Genomic DNA, 27,704 nt, shown 5'->3' on the forward strand with positions numbered 1-27,704 from the left:
GCTCTATTGAGGAGAACTGATATGAGCTATGTTTCTTTGAAGTTTCAGAGAGTTTAATATGAACTCTGTTTTAATCCTCACAACTTTGGGAAGAAATAATTATTGTCCCCACTTCACTGACAGGACACTGAGACTCAGAGGGCTGAGCGGACTCTTAGGCCTGAGGTCACAATCTGGGTAAAAGAGCCATGAAATTGGAAAGTGTTGTGTATCAGACATCATAGTCCAGGCCTTCTGATTATGCAAGTTTTTATGAGGCCAATAAAAAGCAACATAAATATCTTTATTCCTGGCATCTGTGATGGTTATCATGCCTGGCGGAGCTAGGCAGGACAGTAGAGCGGTCAGTACTGGGTTTCTGTTAAGGCCTCGGCTGGGGATTAACTGTTGGGCTGGAAAGCTGAGTGGGAGGGGCCAGGGCAGGAGAGGAGCGTGCTGCTGGTCAGGTGCCTTCAGAGACGTCTGATGGGCTCCAGTCCTGACCTAACCTGCCAAAAGCTGACCTTGATGCCCACGGCTGCCCCTGTTGGCCTCTCCGGGTGCCAAGGTTTCTGTCACAGAGCTGATAGAATCATGGAGGGAGGGGCTGAGCGGTTCATCCCTCCCTTCCTCAAAGGCACCCCAGGAAGCAACGAGCGTGTGTCTAGCCAGCGGCCGCCGTCATTGGCGGCCATCAAGGGTACGGTCTCACGGCCCAGCATCTGAGTTCCACAGGTTCGCTTGGCCACAGAGACACTGACTTCCCCTTCTCCGAGACGTAAGAAATGGCATGGAGCAGCAGTGGGGGGCAGTCAGGTGGGAACTTTCAGAGTCTGGACTGCTGACTTATGCTCTCAATCCACACAAAGGAAAGGAAACAAAAGCAGTTGTTTTACCCGAATTAGGCTTTTTACCATTTAGGTCAATCTGTCTACCTGTTCACCCACCATCGAAAGTCTATCTCCTCACCGTGCTGGGCACTGAGGGTGCAGATATAACTCAGTCCCGACATCTGCCACATATGAGTGCACCGTGTGAGGGTTCCCGGTAAAGAGCACCTTGGTGTACGGCAGGGGTCCCCAAACTTTTTACACAGGGGGCCAGTTCACTGTCCCTCAGACCGTGGAGGGCTGGACTATAAAAAAAACTATGAACAAATCCCTATGCACACTGCACATATCTTATTTTAAAGTAAAAAAACAAAACGGGAACAAATACAATATTTAAAATAAAGAACAAGTAAATTTAAATCAACAAACTGACCAGTATTTCAATGGGAACTATGGGTTTGCTTTTGGCTAATGAGATGGTCAATGTGCTCCTCTCAATGATCACCAATGAAAGAGGTGCCCCTTCCAGAAGTGCGGCGGGGGCCGGATAAATGGCCTCAGGGGGCTGCATGCGGCCCGCGGGCCGTAGTTTGGGGACCCCTGGTGTACGGGATGCCCCCACGAAAACCAGTCTGCTGCCCTCTGTCTGGTGTGCTTGCTGTTACAAGAAAAACACAATGAAAATGATATTTATTTTATTGCATCATCATACTGACTAGAACGCCAGATTTATAGTGGGTATAAGTATAAAAATAACCGAATTCTTACAAATAATACTTTGCTGCTACAGTACGGGATAATTAGTGGAGGTTGCAAATATAATACAACTTTAAATAACATTCTCATAATGGATTGAACACAATCAACCGGGGCCAAGGCGTAAAGGTTTGCAAAAAGAAATCCAGGACATGAAGAAGCTCATACTCCAGCCACTCGCTTCATTTAAATGTAAATCCAGGAACACAAACATTAAGAAAACTCACAACAACCCACATTGAAAGACTTTTTTTTTTTTAAAGAAACAGACCAAGGTAGTAAGAAAAATAAATGAGTCCGGGTTAGTTTCCCAGGTAGACTGGTTCCATTCCACCCCTGTGTGGTCCCATCCTTCCTACCCAGTAACTCTACATCTGAAGTGCATTACTGTTCAAAAAACAAGAATGAAACCAGAATCTAATGTGTCCTCTTCACAAATGCCAAGGGGACAGAGCCAGTCTAAGAGCTGTCTCTTTTCAGACCTAAACTGTCCCCTTCGGTCTCATAGGTTTTTCTGTGAGCAGTTTACCCCAAATAGGATGGATTATAACACTAGTGAAAAGATATTTTAGCAAAACAAATAAACTGACATTCAATAGTTTAATGTTCTTTGTATTTTAACCAGTTTCTTCTCTGGGGATTGGAGAAAAGAAAAAGAAATAAACACACACTGTACTCAAAAGCCAACTCTACGAAACCATATATCTTTTTTCAAAAACTCACACAAGAACCCCCCGAATGAAATAAAATGTCCGTTCTAAACCCCACAAAAGTTTTCACATAGAAACAAATATCTCTGATATTAAGGGTAATTTTAAATAAGATGCCAAGTGTTGAAATTCTTCCTCTTTCCAAAGAGTTGCTTTAGTTTTGAAATCAGTGTAAGTATCTTGGAACGATGGGTCAAACCCAAGTTTTGGGTCTGGTAGGCTAACCTGGGCCGGGAGCAGCTGGATGACACTGTTCCCGCTTCTCCAGGCGAAGGTCCAGAGCTCCCGGGCACGTGGGCACTGCACCCACGGGCAAGGCGGCTTAGCAGAGGCCCCAAAGGCCACGCCTGCTGCGTCTGCTCTGGAAACATTCCTATCTGAATAAACGCCATCTTTCAAAGATGTTTTCTTGGGCAGCCAAACAGCCTTGTATTGAAAAGATGCTGCCCTCCCCTTTGGGCCAACTTTCAGTTACTCTTCAAGAACTTACTCAGCACATCTTGGTTTCTGACCCCAGTGCTATCAGCCAGCTTGACTACACTATCCACTCGGCAATTCTGGCTCTGAATGACTTAGCTGCTTCTGAAAATGAACTTTTGTCAAAGGAGAATTTGTCAGCATTTAAGATACTCAACTAAATATGCTCCCGACTCTGATAATATTCACAAAACTACGCCCCCAATACGTGGGAGGCACGGCCTTACCACGGCAGCAAGGCCAAGCAGCCCTCAGATGGACGTCTAAGTCTGGCTGTGTGTCAGAAACCCAGGTCATCCCGACACCTCCTACACCCCAAGCCCCGCACCGACATGCTGCTTGCTGAGCACGTGCCAGCCACTCTTTTCTTGATGATGACTGCCAGTGTCCAAGAAATACACGTAAATGACAAACCTGAAAGGACCTATTCTAAAGTGGAGCAACTTCCTTTTTTTTTTTTTTTTTTTTGCACTTCATGTCATTAGTTTAGTTATTGCTTAATAATATTAAGGTATTAAGGTTCTTTAAAAAAAAATGAACATACTTTCAGCCCACTCTCTCATGGCCTTTGACATTTAAAGTACACTGGATGGTGAGGCAGGGAGGGACAGTGAGAAGAGCAAACCAGGCGAAGGGTTTGACTCCCGGCTCTCCGAGGCGATAGTCCCCTCTGGAGTTTCCCATGTCCAAGCAATGGGCACTCTCTCACCCAGTACCTTGCGCAGAGCCTGGCCACCGTGGGACCACCAGAGATGCTATGTGACTAATCAGACTTCCTATTTTGTCTCTAAGAGCCCTGGGCTGGCTCACGGTGCAAGGAGGGAAAGACATTAGAAATAAGACCTTTTGTTTAAGAGCTTAAACAAAACCCACAGATACTAGGAGACCAGCAGGTGGGCACCACCTTTCTCTGAGAACCACCTTGCTCGCAGGACAGGTGGGTTCCATGTGGCCCCACTGTTCCCTACAGAAGTTTAAGAGTCTCATGGACAGTTAAGTGTCACTTACCCCTTCCTCCCATCTTCCCCCTGCTGTGGGCTGCACCCAGGGACACAGGACTGTGGCACTTCATGCATTCCAGGTGCAGGGCTGACCCTGAGTGCCTGTGCCAGAGCTGAGAGTTTCTATCGGCTAGGGGTGCATCCAGTCCCAGCCCTTCAGTCCGAGGCTGCTGCTACCCGGCCAGCTGTTTCCCTTGGCAGATAGGAGCCTTCTGGAGGGACTGGCCCCAAGCAGGAGCGAAGCCAGCCTCTCCCCTCCTCTGCCAGGGTGGGCAGTTGGCACTGGCTAACCGTCATGCCTTCTTAGACCCTCACACACTGGAGGTGCACCTCCCCACCCCCAATGCCTCCCAGAAACTGCGGAGTCTATGTGAACTCAACCTTGCTGGGCGCCTGTTTTTTTCACAGTAAAAGAAAAACAACATTCTTAATCCATTTCATATGCACAAACCCACTCACAGGAAAGTCTTCTTGGAGATCACAGGACACTTTTCTGGACTTTGAAATTCTCAAGAATGCTTTTGGGACAGAACACTTCATTCTGTGGAGCTTACAGTGTCTGGCCCAGTTATAGGAGATGATTTGTCAGGTGACGTCAGCTAAAGGTGGCAGCCGCGTACAACTGAGACTAGCCCCCCACCAGGGCTCTGGGTCCTGGGGATGACTGAGGATCCGATCGAGAGCCAGGAAGTTCGGCCACTTCAAGTCTGTTGGCTCAGGTGAGCTGATGCAGGAGCTCGGAGCTCCCCAGTTAGATGTGAGGCCATGAGGCTCGAAGGGCTGTCTGTTTCCACAGAGACAGGCAAGGCCCAAGATTTCAAAAAGGAGATGCTCTGAAATGTTAAGGTGGCACCACTGACAAAAACAGAGTTCTTTTTGTATCTATCTCATGAGATGAGAGCAATTTCACTTGTAAGAGGCCTCACACCTGACCTGCATCCTGCTGCAGCGGGGTGATGATGCGCTATGGAAACCATGGGACAGGAGTGTGCACTTGAAACTGTTAGGATGAGGATTAACATCAGAACGAGGATTCGATACATTCTGAAGAGGTTAGAGAACCCTGAAGAAACAGCCATGCCCAGGACAGAACTGTCCCCCAAATCTACCCCATTTCCAAAACTATGAGTTCCACTGAGCTCCAAGCTTCAGGGTGGGAACAGGTTTCTAACCTCTGTGCTCTCTTCACTTCATCCCAAACTAGGCCATCTCAAAAGCAGGTGATAAGGACAGTCACAGTTGCACAGGAGCGGGTCAAGACACTGAGTGCTGGCTGTGCCCCCCTTGCAGGACCCAGGTTACAGGCATAACGAATAGGACACACAACATTTCCTTCCCGAAGGCAAACCCCCACCTCCCTACCTGTCCAGAAGTCATTCGTTCTCCAGCGCTGGCTAGATTAGAACCATGTTTCTGACCCTGGCTGGTTGGCTCAGTGGTAGAGCATCAGCCCAGCAGGTAGATGTCCTGGGTTCAATTCCCAGTCAGGGCACACAGGAGAAGCGACCATCTGCTTCTCTGCCCCTCTCCCTTCTCTCTCTCTCTCCCTCCTCTCTCTCTCTCCCTCTTTTCCTTCTGCAGCCATGGCTCCATTGGTTCAACCACATGGCCCGAGTGCTGAGGATGGTTCTGTGGAGCCTCCGCCTCAGGCACTAAAAATAGCTCAATTGTGAGCATGGTCCCTGATGGGGGTTGCTGGGGGGAGCCCGGTCAGGGTGCAAGCAGGAGTCTGTCTCTCTATCTCCCCTCCTCTTACTTGGAAAAAGAAGAAAAAAGAAAGAAAGAAAAATAGAACCATGTTCCTGGAGGGAACTATAGAGTAATATAAAGAGGTACAAATTACTGGATGAGCGAAAATAAGTTACTTCTTCAGCGAATAAATAGCTTTGAGCAGTTGGCTGAGAGTTTACACCGCGTCCGTGGCTGAGATCGGGGTGCAGTCAAAGACGAAGCCCTCAGGGGTCAGTGGACTTACATGCGGCTCCGTCCCAGCTCCCTGTCCTTCCTCAGGAACCCGCACGGCTCCCTTCCCAAAGCGCTGGTGTTTCAGGGGAGGGAGCCTGCCTATCAGCCCATTCCTCAAATCACAGTCAGCTGTAGGGACTACACAGGCTGCCTTTTCCTTTTAGTGAAATACCAGCTCATCTCCAGCCTGCACCTGGCTCTCCACTTCCACGCCGTACGCAGCAGCTTGGACCTCAAGGCTGAAGGCCAGAGTCCAGGCACCACACCGCATCCTCGGGGCTGAGCCGTGCCCCACGGCCTGCACCTCTAACCTCCCTCCGGGCCTGCGCTCTGCACCTCTAACCTCCCTCCGGGCCTGCGCTCTGCACCTCTAACCTCCCTCTGGGCCTGCGCCCGGCCCCAGGCCCCGAGGCCGCTTGCTGGGCCTCACTAAGGGGCAGCTGGATGCCACTCACTAAAACCAAACGCAAGTTGTCTTGCCCTGACCCAGACCTCTTTGAAAAAGTGAGATTTAACTGCAAAAGGAAAAAATACTATTAAATCAATGTGTTACCTTAACTACACTGGAGCTGTGTGCTGTGCCTCCCAAATTTCAATTTCTCATGTTGGGGGTTGGCTTGGAAACTGTAGCACAAAAGATCTAGAAACATATTAAAATATTGTTCGATAACCTACAGCATCTCCAAACCTTAGTGGTCAGCTCATCACCATCATCTGCTGGTGAGCACACGGATACTGGGCAGGACACAGCTAAAGAGCTGGTATTTTGCTGTAAATTAATCACCAAATGGAGACCTATGGAAGTGTCTGGGGAAAGAGGCCTTCTTTCTGAAACAATCTGGAAAAAAAAAAATCCAAAAGGAGACCTCCCTACCCAATTGACTAAAGTGCGCACTAAGAAAATACTGGGTCCTCCCGGGGTGCCTCAGGGTCTGCCCTTGCTGGCGACGTCCCTGGAGCCAGTGGTCACGCTGCAGTCACTGGGAGAGCCGCTCCTGGTACTGGCCCGAGGTCACATTCACAGTAACAACAACAGCCTGCAGTGCCGTGTGCACAGGTTCCATCCGCCCCTTCCACGTGGCCACGCCCCGCACTCCGTCTCACTCTCCGCCTGTCCCTCCGCTGTGGCCACGCTCCGCACGCCGTCTCACTCTCTGCCTGTCCCTCCGCTGTGGCCACGCTCCGCACGCCGTCTCACTCTCTGCCTGTCCCTCCGGTGTGGCTCCACATGTCCTGGGAGCAGCCAGCCGGTGGGGCTCCCCTGCTGCAGTCCTGGGAGCAGCAGGGGTCCCGGGCCACTCGCTCAGAGCCACAGGCTCTGCTTTCTCCTCACTTAAAAGTAGTCTCTTCTCCGGCTCTCATCGCTGATGAAAGATGGGTTGTACTGTCCCGGAAAAATGCACGAATGCCGCGATCCCGGCAGTCCAGTGTAGGCCGGGTAGAGTCCATTTCGTTCAAGTTCAGGATTCCTTACACTTGTGGGCTGGTGGCCAAAGAGAAAAGAAGAAATAAGTCAATTTATTATGCATGGTTTAAATGTAATATCCTTTTCTTAAAGGAGGCTGCCCTTGACTAAACCTCAGAGGTAGCTCACCTGTGGCGGAGCAAGGTCTGACCTAGAAGTCAGGACCCTTCCCCAGGCCGTCCCTTTATAGAAAACACACTAATCAGGGCAGGCAGTGATTTTAGACCAACGTGGGAAGAGACCTGGGTTAAATGTTATCTTGATTATTATCAAGATTAATTATTATCTGATTATTAGCTTGACCTTTTAAAAAAGTGTCTCTTTCTGTGGAGCACAACAGCTTTACAGCCTCTTGGGCATTTAGCTGAACTCCACAGTGTTCAAGCTCAGGGGACTCCCAGTCTGAGGGGGCATTAGGACCCCAAAGCAGGAGGCCAACAGCCATTCTTAGGTGGCTGGGTCCCAGCTTAGTGGGCCGTGATGGCCTCTCTGAGGTGCACAGGAAGCTCCCTGGGAGAGAGGCGGTGACTTTAAGGAGGCGGTCCTCCAGGACAACCAGGGGAAATGCTCCCCCGGCAGAGCAAGCAGAGCAAGCACGAGACACTGCGCATAATAAACACAAACCCTAGGAAGGCCCAGGGCGCGCAGGGACTGCTGTGACTGACAGCACTCTCACCCAGGACGGCTCCAGGCCACAGGTCAGGCTCTGCTCCAACAAAGCACGCAGCCAATTTTTGAAATGAACACGGGGTTCATTTAAGTTTTTGACTCTATCTATTCGTGTAACTCTTGAGCTAACGCCATGGAAACACACAGCCGGGCCCTGTGACTCTGCAGGCCTGTGAGCTGCTCTGTGGTCACACCACGCTAGGGTTGAGGAGACCCCAGCGAGGGTGTGAGGGTGCAGCCACTCCTGGGTGAGATCCTCTACTCGCTTAGTTATGGCTGCCATTGACAGAGCAAAGGGACTTTCCTGACAGACAGAACGAAACAAACTCCTCCTGTGTAAATACCAACAGGACCATTTAAACTAGAGCTAAGCTTGTGTCTGTGTCCGTCTCTCCCCTATCTTCTTGTTCTTCCTCCAGGTTTCTATTTTTCCAAGTGTCCATCGAAACAATAGCTTTCTTGGCATGAACAAACTTGCCCTTCCTATCCAAAGTCTGAGCCCTCATGGTTAATCCCCATAGCCACCAGGGCAGGTGTGGTTTCTGTCACAGGATTACCTAGTGCTATTAAGTCCCTATGGGGCAAATTTTCATGTTTATTGCTATAGCTCCAACAGCTCCACAAGGCATGAGAAGTCACCTGACATCTATTTATTTTCCAGCTCAGATATCCCCAGGTGTGCTGCTGTGTGGCTGACGCAGTGTAATATGAAATGAACTGAGCAGTGCCTGGGAATGTGACATGGGATTATTTAATGTGGGACAGAAGTAGCGAGGGTTTGAGGGCGTCTCCCATTTTTCCAAGTGACACAGTCCAGGGCTGGGCATAGCGAATTATTAAACACCTACTGAACAGACAATCCTCTAAATCTCTGAGAAGTGCCCGTTGGGGGCGGCGTTGACTTGTCCTCTTTATACGTTTCTCCAACCCCTCAGCTTCCACTACCCAACCATATGACGTCAAGTGCGGCAGTCAAGAAATAAAAAAATAGGGCCAAAGGCTAAGTATCACTGAATTCTCTCTCTAGCTTTAAGTATCCAATCCCATAACTTAAAACAAGGTCAGTAACACAAGGATCATTGCCACGACTCCCTAAAAATAATGTGCTCTGTGGAAATAGCTTTCATATCTTCATGTCACAATTAACAAATGCCTTGCAAATAGGTCATAAGTGAATTGAATATTAAATTATGTGAGTAAGAGGCCTAGGCCACCATTCTCTTGAACCCTTAACTAGCTGTCGTGCTTTTACCACAGCAAAACGGGCTCCCTCTACTTCTCGGAGGGAGCTGGAGCCCGAGGTCGCCCTCGGCACGGCATACGCACCGAGTAATAGACATCTGTCATCTGGAGGAGGTTTTTGGTACTTCCGTTCTCATGCATTTCAATCGCTTCTCGGCCCCATTCTTGTGAGCGAGGGTTCTTGGGGTACTCAGCATAGGGGGACATTTGGAAATCTCCACTTTTGAAGATGAGTTTGCTTATGTCATTTTTATTCTTTCTGTGGGGTAAAAAAACATATTTGAAAATTTCAATATGTTTTGTAAAGAAATGATACTAGATGGTGAAAGCACCATCTAGTATTTTACAAGGCAAATTCGACCTGAAGCTACCACTGTATTTCTTTGTAGCTGCCCACTGAGGAATGTTATTGTCGTTATTATTTGGCCAAACCAAGTAAAAATGCAGTTGGGTGCAAGAAATGATGCAAAAACTCTTCCAACCGAAGAGGGCCAGGTGGCCATGGGCAGACTCTCAAATGCAGCTGAAATGGGCCCAACTTAGACTCTCCAGGAGACAGAGATCAGTGTATCTTGGGGGCAGCCAAGATTTATAGAGGAAAGGCCTGTAGGGCCTTTGGGCCTTTAGGCTACTGGTGCCCAGACAGCTTGAGCATCAGAACGTACACGGGAGCTTCTAGATCTCATGTGGATTTATTAAAACAGCTCTGGGGAGGGGGCCCCTCTGACTTGGTGAGGAGACACAGCTTGTTCCCCAGGCCACACTTGGCTACTAGCAAAGCAGGGATTAGAACTTGGGCCTTCCAATGCCTTGGCTAGTGCTCTTTCACCACATGAAGCTATTCACAAACCATAAAAACTGGCCATTTTGTTTGCAAAAAAGCCTGTTTATATACCTGCACACAGTCGCATGTCAGGGGGTCAGGGAAACCCTGAGACAAGTTCCCTGCAGGTGAGAGCGCACTGGAAATGCATGGCATGTTATCCGCCTACCTAACAGACATTTCTACTCATATTTGCCCTGGGTAAAATAATCTGAAGTTTCTTCCTTCTACCTCATTTTCCTGTAAGTAAACTTCCTGGGGACAGCATAAAATCACTCAAGGTCATAAAACCAAATGACCAGGGTGTGGCTTAGCTGTTGTCCCTCTTGCAAGTTCAGAACAGGCCTGCCACTGTGTAGCCCCTGGAGGGTGGGGCATACGGTCTCAAACAGTGACTGATTTATGCACACTTGCCTCCCTTTCCAGGGACACAGTCCACAGTCCCAGGCTCCTTCCCCAAACGGCTACCCCGCCCTGTACAGGGCCCCTAGCAGACAGGAGGCTTCTGTGGCCTGAGCACTCCAGTGTTACCTCGCTAGCGCCTCCTCTCTGCCCCAGAACTTCCTTTTCACTCCTACACTTGATCTTTGATCACTTGGTGGCAACTTTGTAAATGACAGGCAAAGGCTGTACCAAGCGGCCTGTGTTCCTGAACGGGCAGTTAGGGCAACCTGCTCTCTGCACCCTTACTGGAGATCAGGGTTACTTACAATGCCCTTCGGGTCAGTGGCTGAAAAAGAGAACTTGCTATTTCGGTAGGCTTCCTCCATCTGTTATGTCAGGAAAATTCCTGCCATTGTTTATCATCTGCATTAAAGGTCATACTGTTTCCTTATCTGAATAGATAATGACAGAGAAGGGGAACCAACTCCGCCTTTTCTCTTCCTTCCCAGAGGAGCCCTGTCCCACTGGCTCCTGGGGAAGCCCAGAGCCCCGCACCCTGCTAGGTCTCCGCTCCTCCCATGTGCCTGCTACACCTCCTCTATGCTCAAATATTTCAGGTAACCCCTTTCATCTTTGTTTTTTTTTCTTTCTAAATTTGCCATTTAAAGTATACAAACAGTGGTTTTTAGTATAGTCACAGTCGTGTAACCCTCATCAAAATCAATTTTAGAATAGTTTTGTCACCCCCAAGAGAAACCCCATACTCCTTAGCCCTCACTTCTCCATTCTAACCCCACCCCCACCCCCCGCCCAACCGGCCCTAGGCGACCACTTACTACTTTCTATCTCTATTAGATTTGCCAATTTGGGACATTTCATATATACAGAATCATATAGTAGGTGGTCTTCTGTGACTGGCTCATTTCACTTAGCATAACATTTTCAAGGCTCATGCACATTATAGCTTGTATCAGTATTTCTTTCCTTCTTATGGCTGAACAGTAGCCCATTGTATGGATAATGCACATTTTGCTTATCTCGTTCTCAGTTGATGGATACTGGGTTTACTGTCACCTCTAGGATATTATGAACGACGTTACTATGAATGTTCATGCACATGTTTCTGTGTGGACACAGTTTGCATTTCTCTTGCTGTGTACCAGGAGTGGAAGTGCTAGGTCAACATGGCAACTGTTGCTCAAATAAGTTTGTAAATATAATATACATGTTTGCTCGCTTATAGTTTGCATTGGGTGTGGGGGACAGGCTGTAAACTGGCAAAGTCATTATAGCCTAAGGCTTAGTTTTAAGACTAAGCCTTTCCCCACACCCTTGACTGTTGCATGATGTGGGGTGGTGTACTCTCATGAGGAATCCCATTATGCCTCAGATAAGTGACTTTGTATCAGAGACTTCCTTGTTTGTATATTGGATTAAAGGTTTTGATTTCTACACTATAAAGTGTGGCAGACCAGGAGCTTGCTCTCTCAGTTCCTGAGTTTAGCATTAGAGAAGAGTGATTATGTTCTAGGAGGAGCCCATGCTGGAGGAGAGGAGAGTAAGGCCATGTGGAGGCGAGGAGAAGCAGCCAAGATGGCGGAGTGCTGAGGGAGAAGCCAGTTTGTGCAGAGTTTGTGCAGAGAGGAGGAGATGGGGAACAGAGGTGAATAATGCTAGTGAGCTAGAAACCTTTGATTCTAGGAAACTCGGATAAGTCAGTAGCTTTGTGAGCACTGAATGAGTGGGTTTTGGAGCCCAGTGGGTGTTTTACTTGTCCGCCTGGTGCAAGCTAGGATTAAAGGTAATGGCCCACCAGTTCTTGGCTCTGTTGTTTCTTTACCGTCTGTCCGAATCCAATGTGAACCTGCACTGGCCAGGCGGCTGTGATGGTGGCCGTGGCAACTGGCTTTACAACAACTCTGTGTTAAACTTTCTGAGGAACTGCCAGATGTTTTCAAAGTTGCATCATCTTACATTTCCACAGCAGTGTATCAGGGTTCTAATCTTTCCACGTCCTCACACCAACGCTTGTAATTTCCTGGCTTTTTTTTCTTTTCTTTTTTTTTTAATACGTAGCCATCTTTGAAGCTGAAGGGGTTCAGAACAAGCTTCCCCAGAATGTGCCAGTTTGGCACGTAGACTGTTCTGAGCGGAAGACAATCAAGGCCCAAACGACTCCGGTAGAGCTTTTATATAACTGCCTTAAAACAACAGACGGCCTGGTCTGCACAGAGAGCAGCCACCAGAGATCACTGCGGAGCACGGGCTCGGCCTGGCAAGCTGTGCGGGAGCTCGGCAGGGCCCGTCTGTTCAAAGTCCTGTGCGTCCCACTGTCTGCCTGGCAACGGCAAATGTTGGTTTAGGAAACATTTGCTCTATCTTCCTGTAAACTGGCTTTCTTCCCGTTGAAGGCCTAGATCCCTGCCCCTTCTCTTAGCTCAGGGTGGTGTGCAAGCCTCAACTGCCTGACTGCCTGGGGGTCTCATAATCTTATATGCCACCCCCCTACATACATAATGAAATTTGTTTTTCTGCCATTAGTCTGTCTTGTGTTCATTTGCTAATTTATTAGACCAGCCAAAGAGCCTAGAAGGGTAGAGTAAAAATCTTTTCTTCCCTACATAGCAGAGAAGGTTTTCATTTTGAAGCAATCTATCTTTTTCGCTGCTTGTCCTTTTGGATATTTCTTTTTAGTAAAGGAATATCCTTTACTAAGTCCTACTCGCTGTCTTTTCTTTCCTCCAATGGCACTATCATGAATTTCCCTTTCTCCTTTTTTTAATGGTTTAGTCATACATTATGATTTAATGTTGTAAACCACCGCACACTTTCCTTGAGAGTAAACACTGGCCCTTGCATAGCACATGCAGAGAAACGGAATGAGAATGTGAACCCGGTCACTCACCGGCAACAGGTGACAATCAGCGCGATGCCCAGGATTAGCAGAAGGCCACCTCCGGCTGCTGCAATCACCACGGTGATAAGCTGATAGGCTAAACAGGTTTAAAAAAATAGATTGGTAAGAGGTAGTAAGTGAATAAATGACCGCAAAAGAACGGATCTCTTCCCCACACTCAGCTGGTGACCTCGCCTTTCATTTCCTGGGCCCCCAGTAAGGGCTCCTGGGAGTGAGCTTTACATTTTCTCAGTCAGGGGGTAGCAAAACTGGCCACCCCAAAGTATGCCTCTTGGACATATTTACTATTTGGGGGAAACTGCAGACACAGGAGAAGCTCTGAAAACGAGTATTATTTACCCATTTGTAAGGGAGATTTCCATTAGGAAGGTGGTCTGCACCAGAAATAGAGCAATTAGTAGAGATAACTTTGTCGCCTGGGAGACTGACCTACATGACAGGGAAGCCATTGTTTACGAACCATTTGCTCTTCTCACCCTACCAGGAACTGCCTTTCTCACCGGCAGCCACAGACCCTGAACTGTACACCCTTAGCTGGGACGGTTTATGAGCCTCAATCATCCGGGCTGCCTCTGAGTCTCGTCTTGTGGGATTCCCATGTGTGTGTACATAGGTGATTCCATTTTTTCCACCCGTTAATGTATTTTATTATGGTGCTGTCTGGAGGTGTCAGCTAAGAACCTAGAAGGGTGGAGGGAAAATTAGTTTTCCTGCCCCATGGGGTTTGGAGGAAAGTCTCTTTTTCTCAGCCACCCCTAGAATGGTGGCTCCCAAACTGTCCTTGCAGGCCAGCCCTAATGACATTTCTACCAATTCACAATCAAAATTAAAAAAATAAAGGAGATGTATGAGCTTTTCAAAAACTAAATCTATTCAGTTTTAATCACTGTTCTTTCTTCTAAGACTCTGTCTTTTCCATTTTTTTTCTCACTTAATATGTGTGCATTTTATTTAGTGTAAATTATACCTCCAGTAAATTTTTTAAAAATTTATTTATTAATTTTAGAGATGGGGAAAGGGGGGGAGGCGGGCAGTCTCAAATCCCGTATGTGCCTTGATCAGGCAAGCCCAGGGTTTCGAATCGGCGACCTCAGTGTTCTAGGTCGATGCTTTATCCACTGCACCACCACAGATTAGACAAAATTGGTTTTTAAAAACTAATGGAGAAAATGTAAAATCTTTTCTTGGTTTCCCATTCTTGGGTATTGTTTCTTAGACTTTTGAATTATAGTGATAGTAAATATAAAAATTCTCAGTTTGCTTTTAGGCCTTTTTTTTTCTTCAAGTGAGAAATGGGGAGGCAGAGACAGACTCCCACATGCACCCCGACCAGGATCCACCTGGCAAGCCCTCTACCCGTGATGCTCTGCCCATCTGGAGCCACTGCTCCTTTGCTAGGCAACTGAGCTATCTTAATGCCCGAGGCAAGGCTACAGAGCCATCCTCAGTGCCCGGGGGCCAACTTGGTTCAAGCCTTGGCTGGCTGACGGAGGGGAAGGGGCAGTGGAATGGGGAGGGGTGAAGAAGAAGATGGTTGCTTCTCCTGTGTGCCCTGACTAGGAATCTAATCCGACGTCAATACACCAGGCCAACACTCTACCATGGAGCCAACCATGCAGGGCCACTTCTAGGCTTTTAATTAATAAAATTAAAAAGGAGGCAACCCTAGGCTAGAACCCCCCCCAATTTTATAAGAAATATTACTGGTCAGTTAAGACCAGAGTCTGGAAATCACTGCATCAACCATGCTAGGCTCCGAGTTGTCTCCTCAGTACAAACTGGATTTAATTACCAAAAATTAGCAGTCATATAAGCAGGCACATATCATATATAATAAACAGTACTAAAATTTTAATTGATAAGTTTTATACCCATGCATTTCTGGGGAAATTGTATTTTCAGTAAAGCCTATTAAATATTCAGACTGATTTTCTTGTTGTGGAAATATAATTAAAATGTGCTCTTAGGTTCTAAGGTCCAGGATGAAAAGAAGGCCAATAGTCGGATTTTCACTAGTAAATTAAGACAGAAGCAGGCTCTCCTGGTCTTCAGGTAAAGTCAAAGGGAAGTGCACAGAGCTGACAGTGGGCAGACTGTGAGAAAGAAGCAAATGCAAGCTATGCAACCATTTCCCTACCCTTTACAATATTTGAATAAATAGCACTGAAATGTGATTATCTTGAAAACCAGGAGTATTAAGATATAGGAAACAAAGCCAAACCTTTAAATGAGGAATTCTCTCCTTCACCTCTTGACACATATATTTAAACCTCACTTTCAACAAAAGTAGACAAAAGACAAATCTTGATTTCCAACTCTTCCTCATCTCCAGCCCCCCCTCCCGCCACCCCCCACCAGACAACTGCAACTTACCCTCCTGCACCTACCTAGTCTTACCCACTCATCTCAGAGCACAAACCTGATCGGGCCACTTCCCAGCTTTAGAAACTCTGCAGTGAAACAACACACACAAACAACCCCCTCTGTTCCTAAAGGCCAAACTCTAGCTCATACTTTTCTCTCCACACCAGATTCAAAATCTCTCACTTCCAGCAAAACGAGCAGGCACTCATTTTGGAAGCAATCCTTCCTTGCAATGGCTGCAGTTGTGGCAGGTTCCTCTTGGACACAAGCAGTTCTGTCCCAGAACAGACAGACACAGTGTAGAGCAGGGCTCAAGCCATCTGTGGTCAAGCGCCTGGTTTTCTTTGCTTGTGTTTTTGCTCATTACTTTTAAATAAAGAAAATAAAGTCTTGTTTGCTCCTTTCGTCTTTCTCCACAGCTGCCAATTTTCATAAATTTTCCTTCTTTTTTTTTTTTTTAAGGGAATCTACAGTGAAGTGATTTTATAAAATACAATCGAACTATATTCAGACAGAATCCCATGCTTGGATGTCACAGCCACACCAAATTAACATAAATGTTTCTAAGTGTTTACTCTCAATTTTTGTTCTATCTTGTTGCAGCCCAGTCACAGTTCAAAGACCACATTTTGAGGAGCACTGGCATATCCTAGAGCAGGCGTCCCCAAACTACGGCCCATGGGCTGCATGCAGCCCCCTGAGGCCATTTATCTGGCCCCCCGCCATACTTCCAGAAGGGGCACCTCTTTCATTGGTGGTCAGTGAGAGGAGCACTGTATGTGGCAGTCCTCCAACGGTCTGAGGGACAGTGAACTGGCCCCCTGTGTAAAAAGTTTGGGGACCCCTGTCCTAGAGCTTCTGAAACCCAGGGGGCTGTGCAGACACAGATGCCTGGTCCCACCCAGAGCAATGTGGCTCAGCAGGTCTGGTCCAGGGCCCAGGAGAGACGTTGTATCTCCAGCAAGCTTCAGGGGGACAGTGATGCTGCCGGCCTGCAGACCAGACTTGGGTAGCACTGGTGTGGAAACACAGAGAGGAAAGGACACCAGAACGAACGCCCGAGACCTCTGCACATGAGCCCTGAGAAAGCCTGGGAGGGAATCCACCAAAATGCTCACACAAGTTAGTAATTACGGCCACACTTGACTTTCGTCTTTGTGCTTTTCTATTATCCCCAAATATTATTCATATGTACATGCACACTCACGACCTCCTCTCAATGTAGAAACTGTGTTTGTTTACACACACATCTATAATTTCTTTTATACACATATATAACGTTCCAAAGAGCATGTTTGATGTTCTCTGGCAGCCAGATCACTAGAACTTTGTAATAAGTTTATGGACAATATAGCCCACAGATCTTGTTTTCTCATACCCGCTGTGAAGTCAGCTCATGAACTACAGGTGATCTCTTGAACACGAGTACTGACTTCAGGTGTGTTAGGGCCGTATTATGATGTACAAGAGCATGGGATTCGAATCAACACCAGCTGTAATGTGTATTAGCTCCGCAGGCGCTCTGAAAGTCTATGGATTAAGGTGAGAGAGAAGGCAGTAGGTGTCTCTGAGGTTTGTCTGTCTTATCCTTTCCACTGTGAGGAGATCTCCAGAATGATGGACTTGGAGTTCTTAGTCTCGGTTTCCTTCTGACATTCGTTGACATTTCAGTCTTTCTCCAGCAATGGCTCTATCTTTTCCAGGCTCTTGTGGTTTGATCCTAGGTTGATGTTGCTGTTATCACTGTTAGCATTTTTCATTATGCCGACCCATTTTGAGCCTTAGCCTTTTCTAGAAACTCTTCCTTCCTTCCTTATATGCTTATTTGGATGGAATCTACTGGACTGTTTGCCAGCCCTCTTTTTCGCCACCTGTGCAGGTTATAGCGGGTGCTCAGGCTTATACATGTAACACCATCCTCTGGCCACAGCAGATTGGTCTGAGAGTAAGCACATGATCCAAACTGGGTAATTAGTCCCTGGTAAGGAATCTCAATTTGGGAAAGAGAGAGACTCTCGTCTTTCAAAATGGCCAAACCGGTAACACACACTCAAAGCTGTTTGGCAAGTCTGTTTGCATTGTGTTGTCTGGGAAGGAGAGAGAGCCTGTGGACTGCAAAGAGCAGAGATGAGAGATGAGGGTGGAGTCGTGTGAGAAGAAGGCCCCTACCCTCCAGCTGCTGTGGTACCCCACAATTCTCCTGAGGCTGAAATCCCATGACATGCCCTAGATCCTTCCAATGAGGAAGGGTCTTTGTTGCTTAAGCTAGCTTCGCTTATCTACTCCAGAAGAACCTTGGCCGGGAGGCTGGTGTGGAAGGGGTCTCTGCTGAAGAGACGCAGAACCTTTGGATGGAGAAGATAAGCCACAAAGGGGCAGGTTGTGAATATGAAAGGGGGACAGACAAAAACACCCGCGGGCAGGCAAAGGTAGTCTAGGAAAATTATGTGAGTTCTATAATCACAAAAGGACAATAAGCACAAAGTAGGAAAATGGCTTAGAGGATGGGACTATTAAAAAAAAACTTTAAAAAGGTAATAAGAAGGGAATGGTTAAGTAAATTATGGTCAGCCACAGAGTAGAATTCCAGAGTATGACAAGTGACATTATAAATTATGTAAATGAAAATATTGCAGAGTTTACTAGATTAAAAGCAGGTTACAAAACAGTACATTCTGTGAGTCCAATTTCTGTTAGAAAGATACACACATACATACTGCTGGAAAGATATATAATACCAGTGCTTTTCCAACTTGAAAGTGCATGCAAAGCTGCATATTAACCAAATCCAGGGGTCCAGTTAAAATTCAGATTCTGACTCAGTAGGTCTGGGTGGAGAGGTCTGAAATTCTGCATTTGCCACCGGCTCTTAGGAGCTGTGATGCCGCAGGCCCCCTGGACCTTGCTCAGAAGCAAGGACGTAGACCAGGGTATCAACAGTGATGTTTATGGATGTCCAGACTGTTTGTTTTAGCTCTCTTCTTCCCTTAGCTTAGATTTCTTTTCTAATTAACTTGGGTTAAAAAATAAAATCGACCGGCATGTGTGTTATTTTGTATTATGAAAAAACAAAATTTATTTTAAAAAGAGAAAAAAGGTGAAGCAAACCAAGACGTCATGGGAGATATACTGAACCTGTGCAGAAGAGCTAAGAGAACTCGAGTCAAGGAGGGAATATGCACACCTAGGAAAAGAGTGTAGGGACAAGGGGAGGGGGGCGGTACCCCTGCCAACAAGCTGGTAAGAGAATTCTGGGGCCACTGGACAGCAGGATAAGAGCCACTGGGATCTGTGGAATAAACAGATCTTTTTACATGGAAATAGAGCAGAGATAAGACAGGTGCCGACCCGAGCTGCCCGGGTGTAGGAGCCCTGCCAGGTGCACGCAGAAGTCCACGCCACCTCAGGGACTACAGGACTTGAAAGAAGGGCTTGTTCCACCCTCTCCAGATTGGAGGGTATTCTCGATGAGGAACAAGAAGCACAGTTTGGACACAATTAGAAAGCTAATGGAAACTTGTAGAAGGCAAGTCATAGGTGATGCCTAAACCCAGAATACGGTAGAGGGATGACTCCCAGGAATGTAGAGCATTCTCTCACTCCTTGGCTGGACATCCATCTCGCTAAGCCTGGGCAAAATGTGTGCCGCCAGGATGTACAGAGAACAAGCATTTGTTGTCTACAAGCAATGCAGCCTAAGCCACAGCCCCAAGATGCACTCACTGCCTTCGTTAGTGACAGTGGTGAGTGATCAGAGACCCGTTATTTGGCACAAAATCCCGAGTAACAAGCCACAGGCTTCCCAAGGCATCAATCATCACCACTGGTGGGGATGAAGTTCAGGTGTTCCCGATTCCTGAACCTAAGCCCAGGGCTGGTCTGAGACCTCAGGGAAAGGGGCAGCTGGCCGGCGCTACTTGTTATCAGCCACTATTAATTGCTTGCCAACACTAAAACTAATACTGATACCACAACCATAAAGTGGCATTCACACACCCTCACTGAGTTAACAGAAGTCACCACCCAGAGGCAGCCGGGAGCTAGCCTACATCCAGACAGCAGTGTGCCCTCTGCTGGCCATGACAGCGACGTGGATAAGCAAAGGAAAAAGAAGTCTCGGGACGGTTTCAGAGAGAAAATCTTGGCTACTTCCAAGATCCCACACTCGTAATGGGAGAGACGGAAACTTACCAAATAGTCAGTGGATGTAGTTGATCACCCCGAGACACATATAGTATTTAATGATCTCTGAAAATAATCACTAACTGCCACTTAGAACAATGCCCTGTACTCACTCCTGTTTCCTTCAACCCTTCGTGGGGCTCTCCCCTGTGTCCATGTCCATTTTCCCTCCTCGGATCACTCTCCCGTTCCCTGAGAACTAGAAAGCACTTTCCAGTAGAATCTACTTTAGGAAGCTGTTTGGCCAAAGCAGGTCTGAGGTATTGGCTCACTCTATGAGGTCCTGTCACGATCCAGAGGCCAGGAGGACTGGGCAGATGGCCTCTCTCCCCTGCTGCTCCCTGGCTCTCCCCACGGCTGCTGCACCTCCACATTCCTCACCCGTCTTGCTCATTCATTCTTTCTTTGCCATCTGATGGGACTTTAGTCTCATAAGTTTCTGGCAAATGTGATATAATGCTATTGTAGTCTCCTCTCTCGCTTAAATAATTCTTTTTTTTTAAGTGAGGAGGGGAGATAGTGAGACAGACTCCTGCATGCACCCTGACTGGGATCTACCAGGCAAACCCCATCTGAGGCCGATGCTCGAATCCACTAAGCTATCCTCAGTACCTGAGGCCAACGCTCCAACCAACCGAGCTATCTCAGTGCATAGGGCCAACCAATCAAGCCACTGGCTGTGGGAGGGAAAGAGGGAGAGAAGGAGGAGAGGAAGGGGGAAAGAAGCAGATGGTTGTTTCTCATTTGTGCCCTGACTGGGAATTGAACCTGGGTCGTCCGCATGCAGGGAAGACACTCTATCCACTGAGCCAACCAGCCAGGGCAAATCATTCTTTATTAATTATATTATTTCTAATGTCTTTGGATAAGGTCCACAGCCCTGTGGTGCAGTCACTGCTGTGAGCCCTTAAAGACTATACACCATTTAGTTCTGGTATTCCAGCATTTGGTGAACAGGTCTCAGACATCTTATATGTTTTGCTTGACTGCTCAGCCTCCCTTTTCCACATTGAGAAGCCCTAGGCTTTCTCTGGTTTATTTTTGTGGGTAAGCCACTCCTCTCACTGGTCAGTTTAAGTATGTTCTAGAAAATTACTAAACCTGATGATGGGGTCAAGGGAACCCCTGGTCATAAGTGCTGGCCTGGACTTAGGATTGGTGTCTGAGGTGGGGCAGTCTTACGGAACCGAGCCCTTAACCTGTGAGGTCTGAGCTCACTTTGGATCGTGCCAGGACTGCTTGGTGTGAGAAAGAACCCCCACCTACGTGGTGTTAGAGTGTTGTGAGCCAAGTCAGTTCATAGTGACACAGAGCAGCATCTAGTGTATGCTACCTGGGCCCATCATAATGAAAATCTGCACTTAAGTCATTCCACGGCCCCACGTTGTCCTCAGGGACTGCTAAAGGCAACAGGGTTATTTACTCCACCACTTAGTGGCCTTGGGTTGCTACTTAAAAAACAAGCACACATGACTTCTGTGTCCTCCTCCTTCGGGTCAGTACGACTATAGATAGAGTTGCTTCTGGAGGTGCTTCCCCAGCCCACCCCTCAGGCTGCCTCTGGAATCCTCGGGGGACTGCAACTCCCCACCTCAGGAATCTGGCCTGAGAGTGGCTCCGTCCTGAGGACTGTGTCAGGTTTATATTCAGGATTGAATTGGTTTTATTTTATTTAATTTTTTATTTACGCTAAAAATAAAGTACATAATGAAACTAACTAAAAGAAATATAAGCAAAGAAAATATCATTAGGGACATAAAATGCAAGATATACAACGGAGAAACAGAAACTGGGGACTTTTATACAAGCTATATAAAATCATGTCTACTTCTGGTCTAAGTAAGCTTAGAATACGGACTGTTGACGGTTGATCTATAGAATAAAGGACAAAGCTATCATAAAATGAAGTACTGGGTGTTATTATTCTTATTCCGCCCTACATCCCAAAATATGGGGTGGTTGCAGTTTGTCAGGCTTCCATGTGAGGAAATGTCAGTGAAAGTGATTGCAAATGTATCACAACTGCTTCTCTCAAAGAACTCCATTAGGCGTGCAACACGGCAGCACATACCCAGTTGTGACCAGCCCGCCCCCGTGCTCCAGGAAGCTGAGCACCAGCACGCGGAGGCCTCCCAGCCTGTGCTGGAAGTCTCTAACTCCCCCTGGTCTCCCTGGCCAGCCTGCTCTCCTCACTGCAGCCCGACCTGCATTTCTTCTTCAACCCGCTTTCCTGCTCTAAGACCTGCTAGTTCCACAGTGGATACTGATTAGAGTCTACACTTGCAGGCTGGCCTTCCAAAACCCCCACAGTTTGGTCCTCTCTGCTGCCAGCCCGGCCCTCCACTCTCCCCTTCCTCTCTCTCTATCCTCAGCCACACGCATTCACACACTCCCGGAATACCATGGGCCCAGGCTGCCCCAAGACCTTTATTAAATTGTTCCTTCTTCATCCATGCCTACCAGTCAAAGTCTTCCAAGACCTCCAAAACCATCCCCGCCAAGAAGTACTGAGCAGTTCTTCCATGCTCCCCGGGTGCGGCCCTCCTCCCGGACTCACCGCTCACCCTTCATTTGTGTATCTGCACCCCATGGCCAGGCTACTTGGGAAAGTGTTTCTCTCCCCTGGCAGAGCTCTCAGACCTCCCAGCACAGAGGCTGAGAGGACAGCCGATCGGAACTGAGGGAAAGGGGAGGAGACGGGCACCCTGCTTGCTAACCCGTGCCGGGCCCCTGCCCACGCGGCACTTGAGTTTTCTACATACTTACGGTTTCCGCAGTTGAGACCGCCAAGGCCAAACGGACAACTGCAAGTCAACAGAGAAAAAGAACAAGGATTAGTTTCAAGTCTCAAAAGAAATCATTGAGGCAATTTACTAAGTAATTTATAAATAAGGTTTGTAACAAATTCGTCAGAATAAATGAACATGGAGCCTACCTCATACAGGTTTCATTCTCAAGCCTGTAACCATCTTCACAGGCTAAAAGAGAAAAGGATAGTCCATCAATGTGTCTACCGCCCTTGGCCCAAACTGACAGTTAATTAAACACCAGCCACCCTAAAAGTCCACAGGAATATTCCAGAACCAGAGGCCACACACAGCTTTAGAATTATCTATTATCTGGGCTAAATACTGTTGCTAGCCCAACTCGTAATTTTACCAAAAACAAAAACAAAAAAACCTTTAACCTCTTTGTAGCTCTCCGTTTCCCATCTATAAAGAGTAAGTAATAATAATAATAATAATAATAATATCTACCACCTTAGAGTTTCTTGGAGGGGATTAAGTAAAATAAGGCATGCAAATGTCTTAGCACAGTGCCTGACACATAGCAACCACCAAATAAATGTTTTAAATTATTTTCTAATCAATGCAGTGCTCTTCAGAAGTTCTCTGCAGCGCCTGTGTAACATCATATACCCAAAGACAAGTGTTTCACCTTCTCTAAGTCAAACCTTTGCCCTGCTGCTGGCCCCCTCTACCCCCTCCCATGAGGTGGTGGGTGGCACCCTCTGGCTATGGTCCTAGTGGTGCCTCAGTTTTCATAGAAGCAGCTCACCCTGTATATAGTCTGTGCAGGGATCCTGGGTATGTCTAGATGAGCCCCAACTGGCACATCACCCGAGAACAGAACTCTGTACGCTCTAGTGGTGCTGCTCATGGACCACTGCTACCCTGCAGGGTGGTGGCCCAGCCACTCCCCTGAATCAGCGGTTCCTGAACTCATTTGATCACAGAAGACTTTCAACACTACAGTCAGCTGACAAAACACCTTGAGCTACAACACATGCTTGGATGAAAGCAGACAGTAAAAAATGGCCTCACAGACAAGTCCATTGCTGCAGGAAATGATAGAAATTTGATTCATGATTCATGTATGGTATACACTGCATAAAAAGATCCCGGGGAAGAACAGGTACACAGTGCAGAGCAGTGATCCCTGAACAGAGGTCATGTGCTAACGGCGAGACGCGCATGCCAGCAGCAAACGTGGCTGGGGCAAGGGGAGGGCCGTGCCCTGCAGGCTGGCACGAGAGATCTCGCAGACTTCCTGCAACCTCCCTTACGGTTTAATGCAGAATAATGTTAACAACATACATGTGCTTAATAGAGTTCTTCTGTTTTTTTAATGTTAGACATTAAATGCTCTACTTTGTCATCATAGACTATAGACATATCATGAGAATACTGTGGAACAGTTTGGCAAACACTGTTTTAAACAATCTATGATTCTCTCACGGCCGCTCATGAGAGCTGTGAACCTGGACTGCACTGTTTTGACTCCATGGAATCCCTTTTCCAGATTACATTCTCTTGTATTAAGTGATCTACATAGTACAAGAGCAGCCCAGGGCAAGCCCTGACAGTACTTATTGTGGGATAGCAGGGACCATACTGCCACGATACCATGCAGTAACCTCTTGATGAGGGCACCCCAGAGCCATTTCTCTTGGGCTCCAGAGTCTAGAAAGATGGGGATGTTCCTGAACATCTGTGCTTTATTTTATGGTTCCCACCTATTTTCAGAATCACGTTTCTCTTATTTGTTTCAATGTCCCAGCAGCTCAGGACTTGGATGGGTGGCCTACCTTTAGCAAACACGCAGGATCTGATGGTGTGTCTTTCTGCATAGTTACTTTCCTTCTGGACTCAACAAAGCAGTCATGTTACTATTTCTCCTTCGACCTGATTTACGTTTTAAATTAAAGCTCATTTTGTTACATGAATTTTCATTAGGTGCTTCACTTGTTTTTTACAACAAGGCAGAGCATAGTCATACCCCATTAAGGAAGGAGGAGTTCTCCTATCCTTGTTTTCCGCTGGCCCATCTCCGGTGGGGCCTCCTCTGAGGAATAAGCTGAGCACTCCTGTCCCCTGGTCTTGGAAACGCCACGGCAGTCCTTCTGCTGCAGGCCAGAGGACGTGGGAAGCTGCCCCTGGATGACCACGGCCGTCTGAGGGCAGCTAGCTGGCCTCCAGTGACTCATCCCCACCCCTCTCGGCCCCAAGGCAGGCTGACGTCACACCAGTCTGTTCTATTCTAAACACTTCTTCCTGGATATGTTTTTACATCAGATGGACCCACCCAACCACCATCTGCGGGGTGGAAGCTTTCCACCCTGTGACTGTTACCAAGCTATACACAGTGTCCATCTGTCGCCCTGCCTAGGAGCCGATGGGTCAAGCTGTTTTCACTTAGCTTTGGAAGTATCCTGACCCCTGACATAATAATATTTCTTTATTCTGAACAAGCTCACTTGATCATTCCTCAAAGATGGATGCTGCTGGGGGCATGGTGCTCTTCTAGGGGTTCTTGGAGGAAAACCTTGTCATAAGGCAATCCAGTGCACTCATCACCACCTCCTAGAGGGGCTCTGACCCGTGGAGCACTAAAGATGAAATGAATGTGGGCATATTAGCATTTACGCCCAAACGGGGCTTCCCTGTGATATGGAAGACAAGAAAAGTCAAGCCTCTCTGGCTTTTAAAAAAAATGGTGGAGTCTTTTGTTCTCTTGCAGGAAACTAATTCAAGACCTGCCAATCTTGTCCTACCATATTTGCTGCCCTATCACCCATGTGTTCATTCAGCAGACATTTGTCGAGCCCCACAATGTGCTAAGTATCTTTTAGACACAGGTACCACCCCCAAGGCACTTGCGATCTAGTGAGCGAAAGAGACTTGCAAACAGGTAGCTAGACTTCATCATGATGCCTGTGTCATAGAAGGAGGCTAAGATAGCGGTGGGAAGGGCACCTACTTTAGTTGTATATGATGCTTGGAAAAGTCTGGTAAGGCATTGTGAAGGCATTTTAGTTTACACATTAAGTGCATATGTGTGTGTATGTGAGTGTGTATGTGTACAACAGAGACAGATACAGCCATCCTAATGCACAACTATGAACTGCAGAGATTTAGAAAACACACCCACACCTCTAGCTTCCATTTATACAGGGAACTGACCCTAATCTGTAGTGTTCAAAAGGGGACACATTTTAAATACCCCTGTGCTCCAGTCTCGACGTCCAGAAGGTGTCACTGCTAACCCATCAGAACCCAGTTGGCAGGGTTTGTAGGTGCCTGTGTCATTGCATTTAAAAAATCTTTGACAGATTTGCTATTGCTAATGCTAGCCTGCAAGCAACATGATTATGAAACTGCTGACTTGGAAATAGAGGGGGGCGGCTTGGGCCAGCCAGGAGCAAAGGTGGCAGGGCCACTCTTGAGGTCATCAGAGACTCCAGAGGCAGGTGTACTGGGGCCGGCCCTCCTACATGCCCGCACTTCTGCCTACCTTCCTTTCCCTCCCTCCGGCTGCACGGTGCCCTAGCAGATGGATTTGAGCAGAGCTCACCTTCCTACATGAAGTGGGGCTCAACAGCCCAGTTTCAAAGAAGGGTGAGGAACACACTGCATTAAACCAGATATGATGGAATGAAGAAGTACCATCTCTGCAGCAAAGTGGCAGCCTGACACGGTGCTGAGAAACGCTGCGAAGCTGTCAGGCCTCAGGACCACTGTCCCTCACGGAGCACTGGCCCTCCTTCAACGCCCACCGCAGGGCCTGCGTGCAGAGCTGAGGGCGTGCACTTTCAAAGCCCTCTGTATATAAACCTAAGTCACAGGGTCTGAGGCTCGGATGAGAGCACTGCCCTGAAATGTATTTTTATCCTCTCCTGATAGCATGCGTCCTCTAGTGGGAGGTCCTGACAGATGTAAGTGGAATGCTGCCTTTCCCACGTATGAGATTTTTACTCAGATTCCAGTACATCTGTCACCAGCAGGTGTTGACTGAGTAGGAAATGTGAGCCAAACACATTCTAATGTGATGCAATGCTTGGAGCTATATCCCGGCCTTCATGGGCTGCATTTTGCTGGTGACCATGCACTGCAGCAGTCTTTATAAGTCAGGGTACTGGACTTGGACTCAGTTTTATGTTAAAGCGCTATGCTCAGTGAGCAGCCTATAAAGGTTTGTGGAATTAGCTTTCTGTCCTCAAAACAGTGTGTGAAACCTTTAAGATTCGCCGATTTGACAACCTGGGTAAAACACAAGAGCCAATGCAGATGGCTTACAAAGCACTGGCGTCTACATGGCCTTCCTTAATTCTCAGAAGGGCCAATGAAGCGTCACTACATCCACTTTACAGAAGAGGAAACTGAAGTTCAGCAATGCGAAGTGACTTGCCCAAGACGATACATGACCTGAGAGGCCAAGGTGGGCTGGGACCCACACACATCCCTGGGCCTCAGCAGAACTCTGCCCACTGAGACCCACACACACCCCTGGGCCTCAGCAGAACTCTGCCCACTGAGACCCACACACACCCCTGGGCCTCAGCAGAACTCTGCCCACTGGGACCCACACACACCCCTGAGGCCCAGCAGAACTCTGCCCACTGAGACCCACACACATCCCTGGGCCTCAGCAGAACTCTACCCACTGAGACCCACACACACCCCTGAGCCCCAGCAGAACTCTGCCCACTGGGACCCACACACATCCCTGAGCCTCAGCAGAACTCTGCCCACTGAGCCGCAGGGGCTGCAGGCAGTCTGACTCTAGGCTTGTACATTTTACCATTTAAGGCTGAGAGATTCTTTATCTGTTCTCAGTGCCCATCTTAGGGCTCAAGACCTCTCTTTTTTTTTTAATTTTTATTTTATTTATTCATTTTAGAAAGGAGAAAGAGAGGGAGAGGGAGAGAGAGACAGAGAGAGAGACAGGGGGGAGAAGCTGGAAGCATCAACTCCGATATGTGCCTTGACCAGGCAAACCCAGGGTTCCGAACCGGCGACCTCAGCATTCCAGGTGGACACTTTATCCACTGCGCCACCACAGGTCAGGCCGTATTTACCATTTAAAAAGATTAGCAGACAACAGAATAAAACTTTGGGAATGAAAACCATCATTTTCCTAATTTCTTTAAAGTGTGGAGT

The 27,704-nt window shown here is 47.6% G+C and overlaps 1 protein-coding gene across 2 annotated transcripts in view; it reads right to left on the reverse strand.

The window, feature by feature from the left end:
• Positions 1-1,489: 1,489 nt before the first annotated feature.
• Positions 1,490-27,704, reverse strand: part of HEG1 (heart development protein with EGF like domains 1) — a 90,195-nt gene continuing 63,980 nt past the window's right edge. Inside the window, exons 13-18 of one of the 2 annotated variants that reach the window (XM_066347830.1) lie at positions 22,700-22,742; positions 22,531-22,568; positions 13,207-13,294; positions 9,179-9,353; positions 6,087-7,201; positions 1,490-6,022 (exon numbers count right to left, since the gene is read on the reverse strand). In XM_066347830.1, the coding sequence (XP_066203927.1) occupies positions 7,052-7,201; positions 9,179-9,353; positions 13,207-13,294; positions 22,531-22,568; positions 22,700-22,742 (494 nt within the window). In that variant the 3' untranslated portion in view covers positions 1,490-6,022; positions 6,087-7,051. Of the gene's footprint in view, positions 6,023-6,086; positions 7,202-9,178; positions 9,354-13,206; positions 13,295-22,530; positions 22,569-22,699; positions 22,743-27,704 lie in introns of those variants that run through there. The other variant, XM_066347831.1, reaches the window with a different exon arrangement.

Source organism: Saccopteryx leptura, chromosome 8 (assembly GCF_036850995.1).
Source record: "Saccopteryx leptura isolate mSacLep1 chromosome 8, mSacLep1_pri_phased_curated, whole genome shotgun sequence".
Classification (NCBI taxonomy): Eukaryota; Metazoa; Chordata; class Mammalia; order Chiroptera; family Emballonuridae; genus Saccopteryx; species Saccopteryx leptura.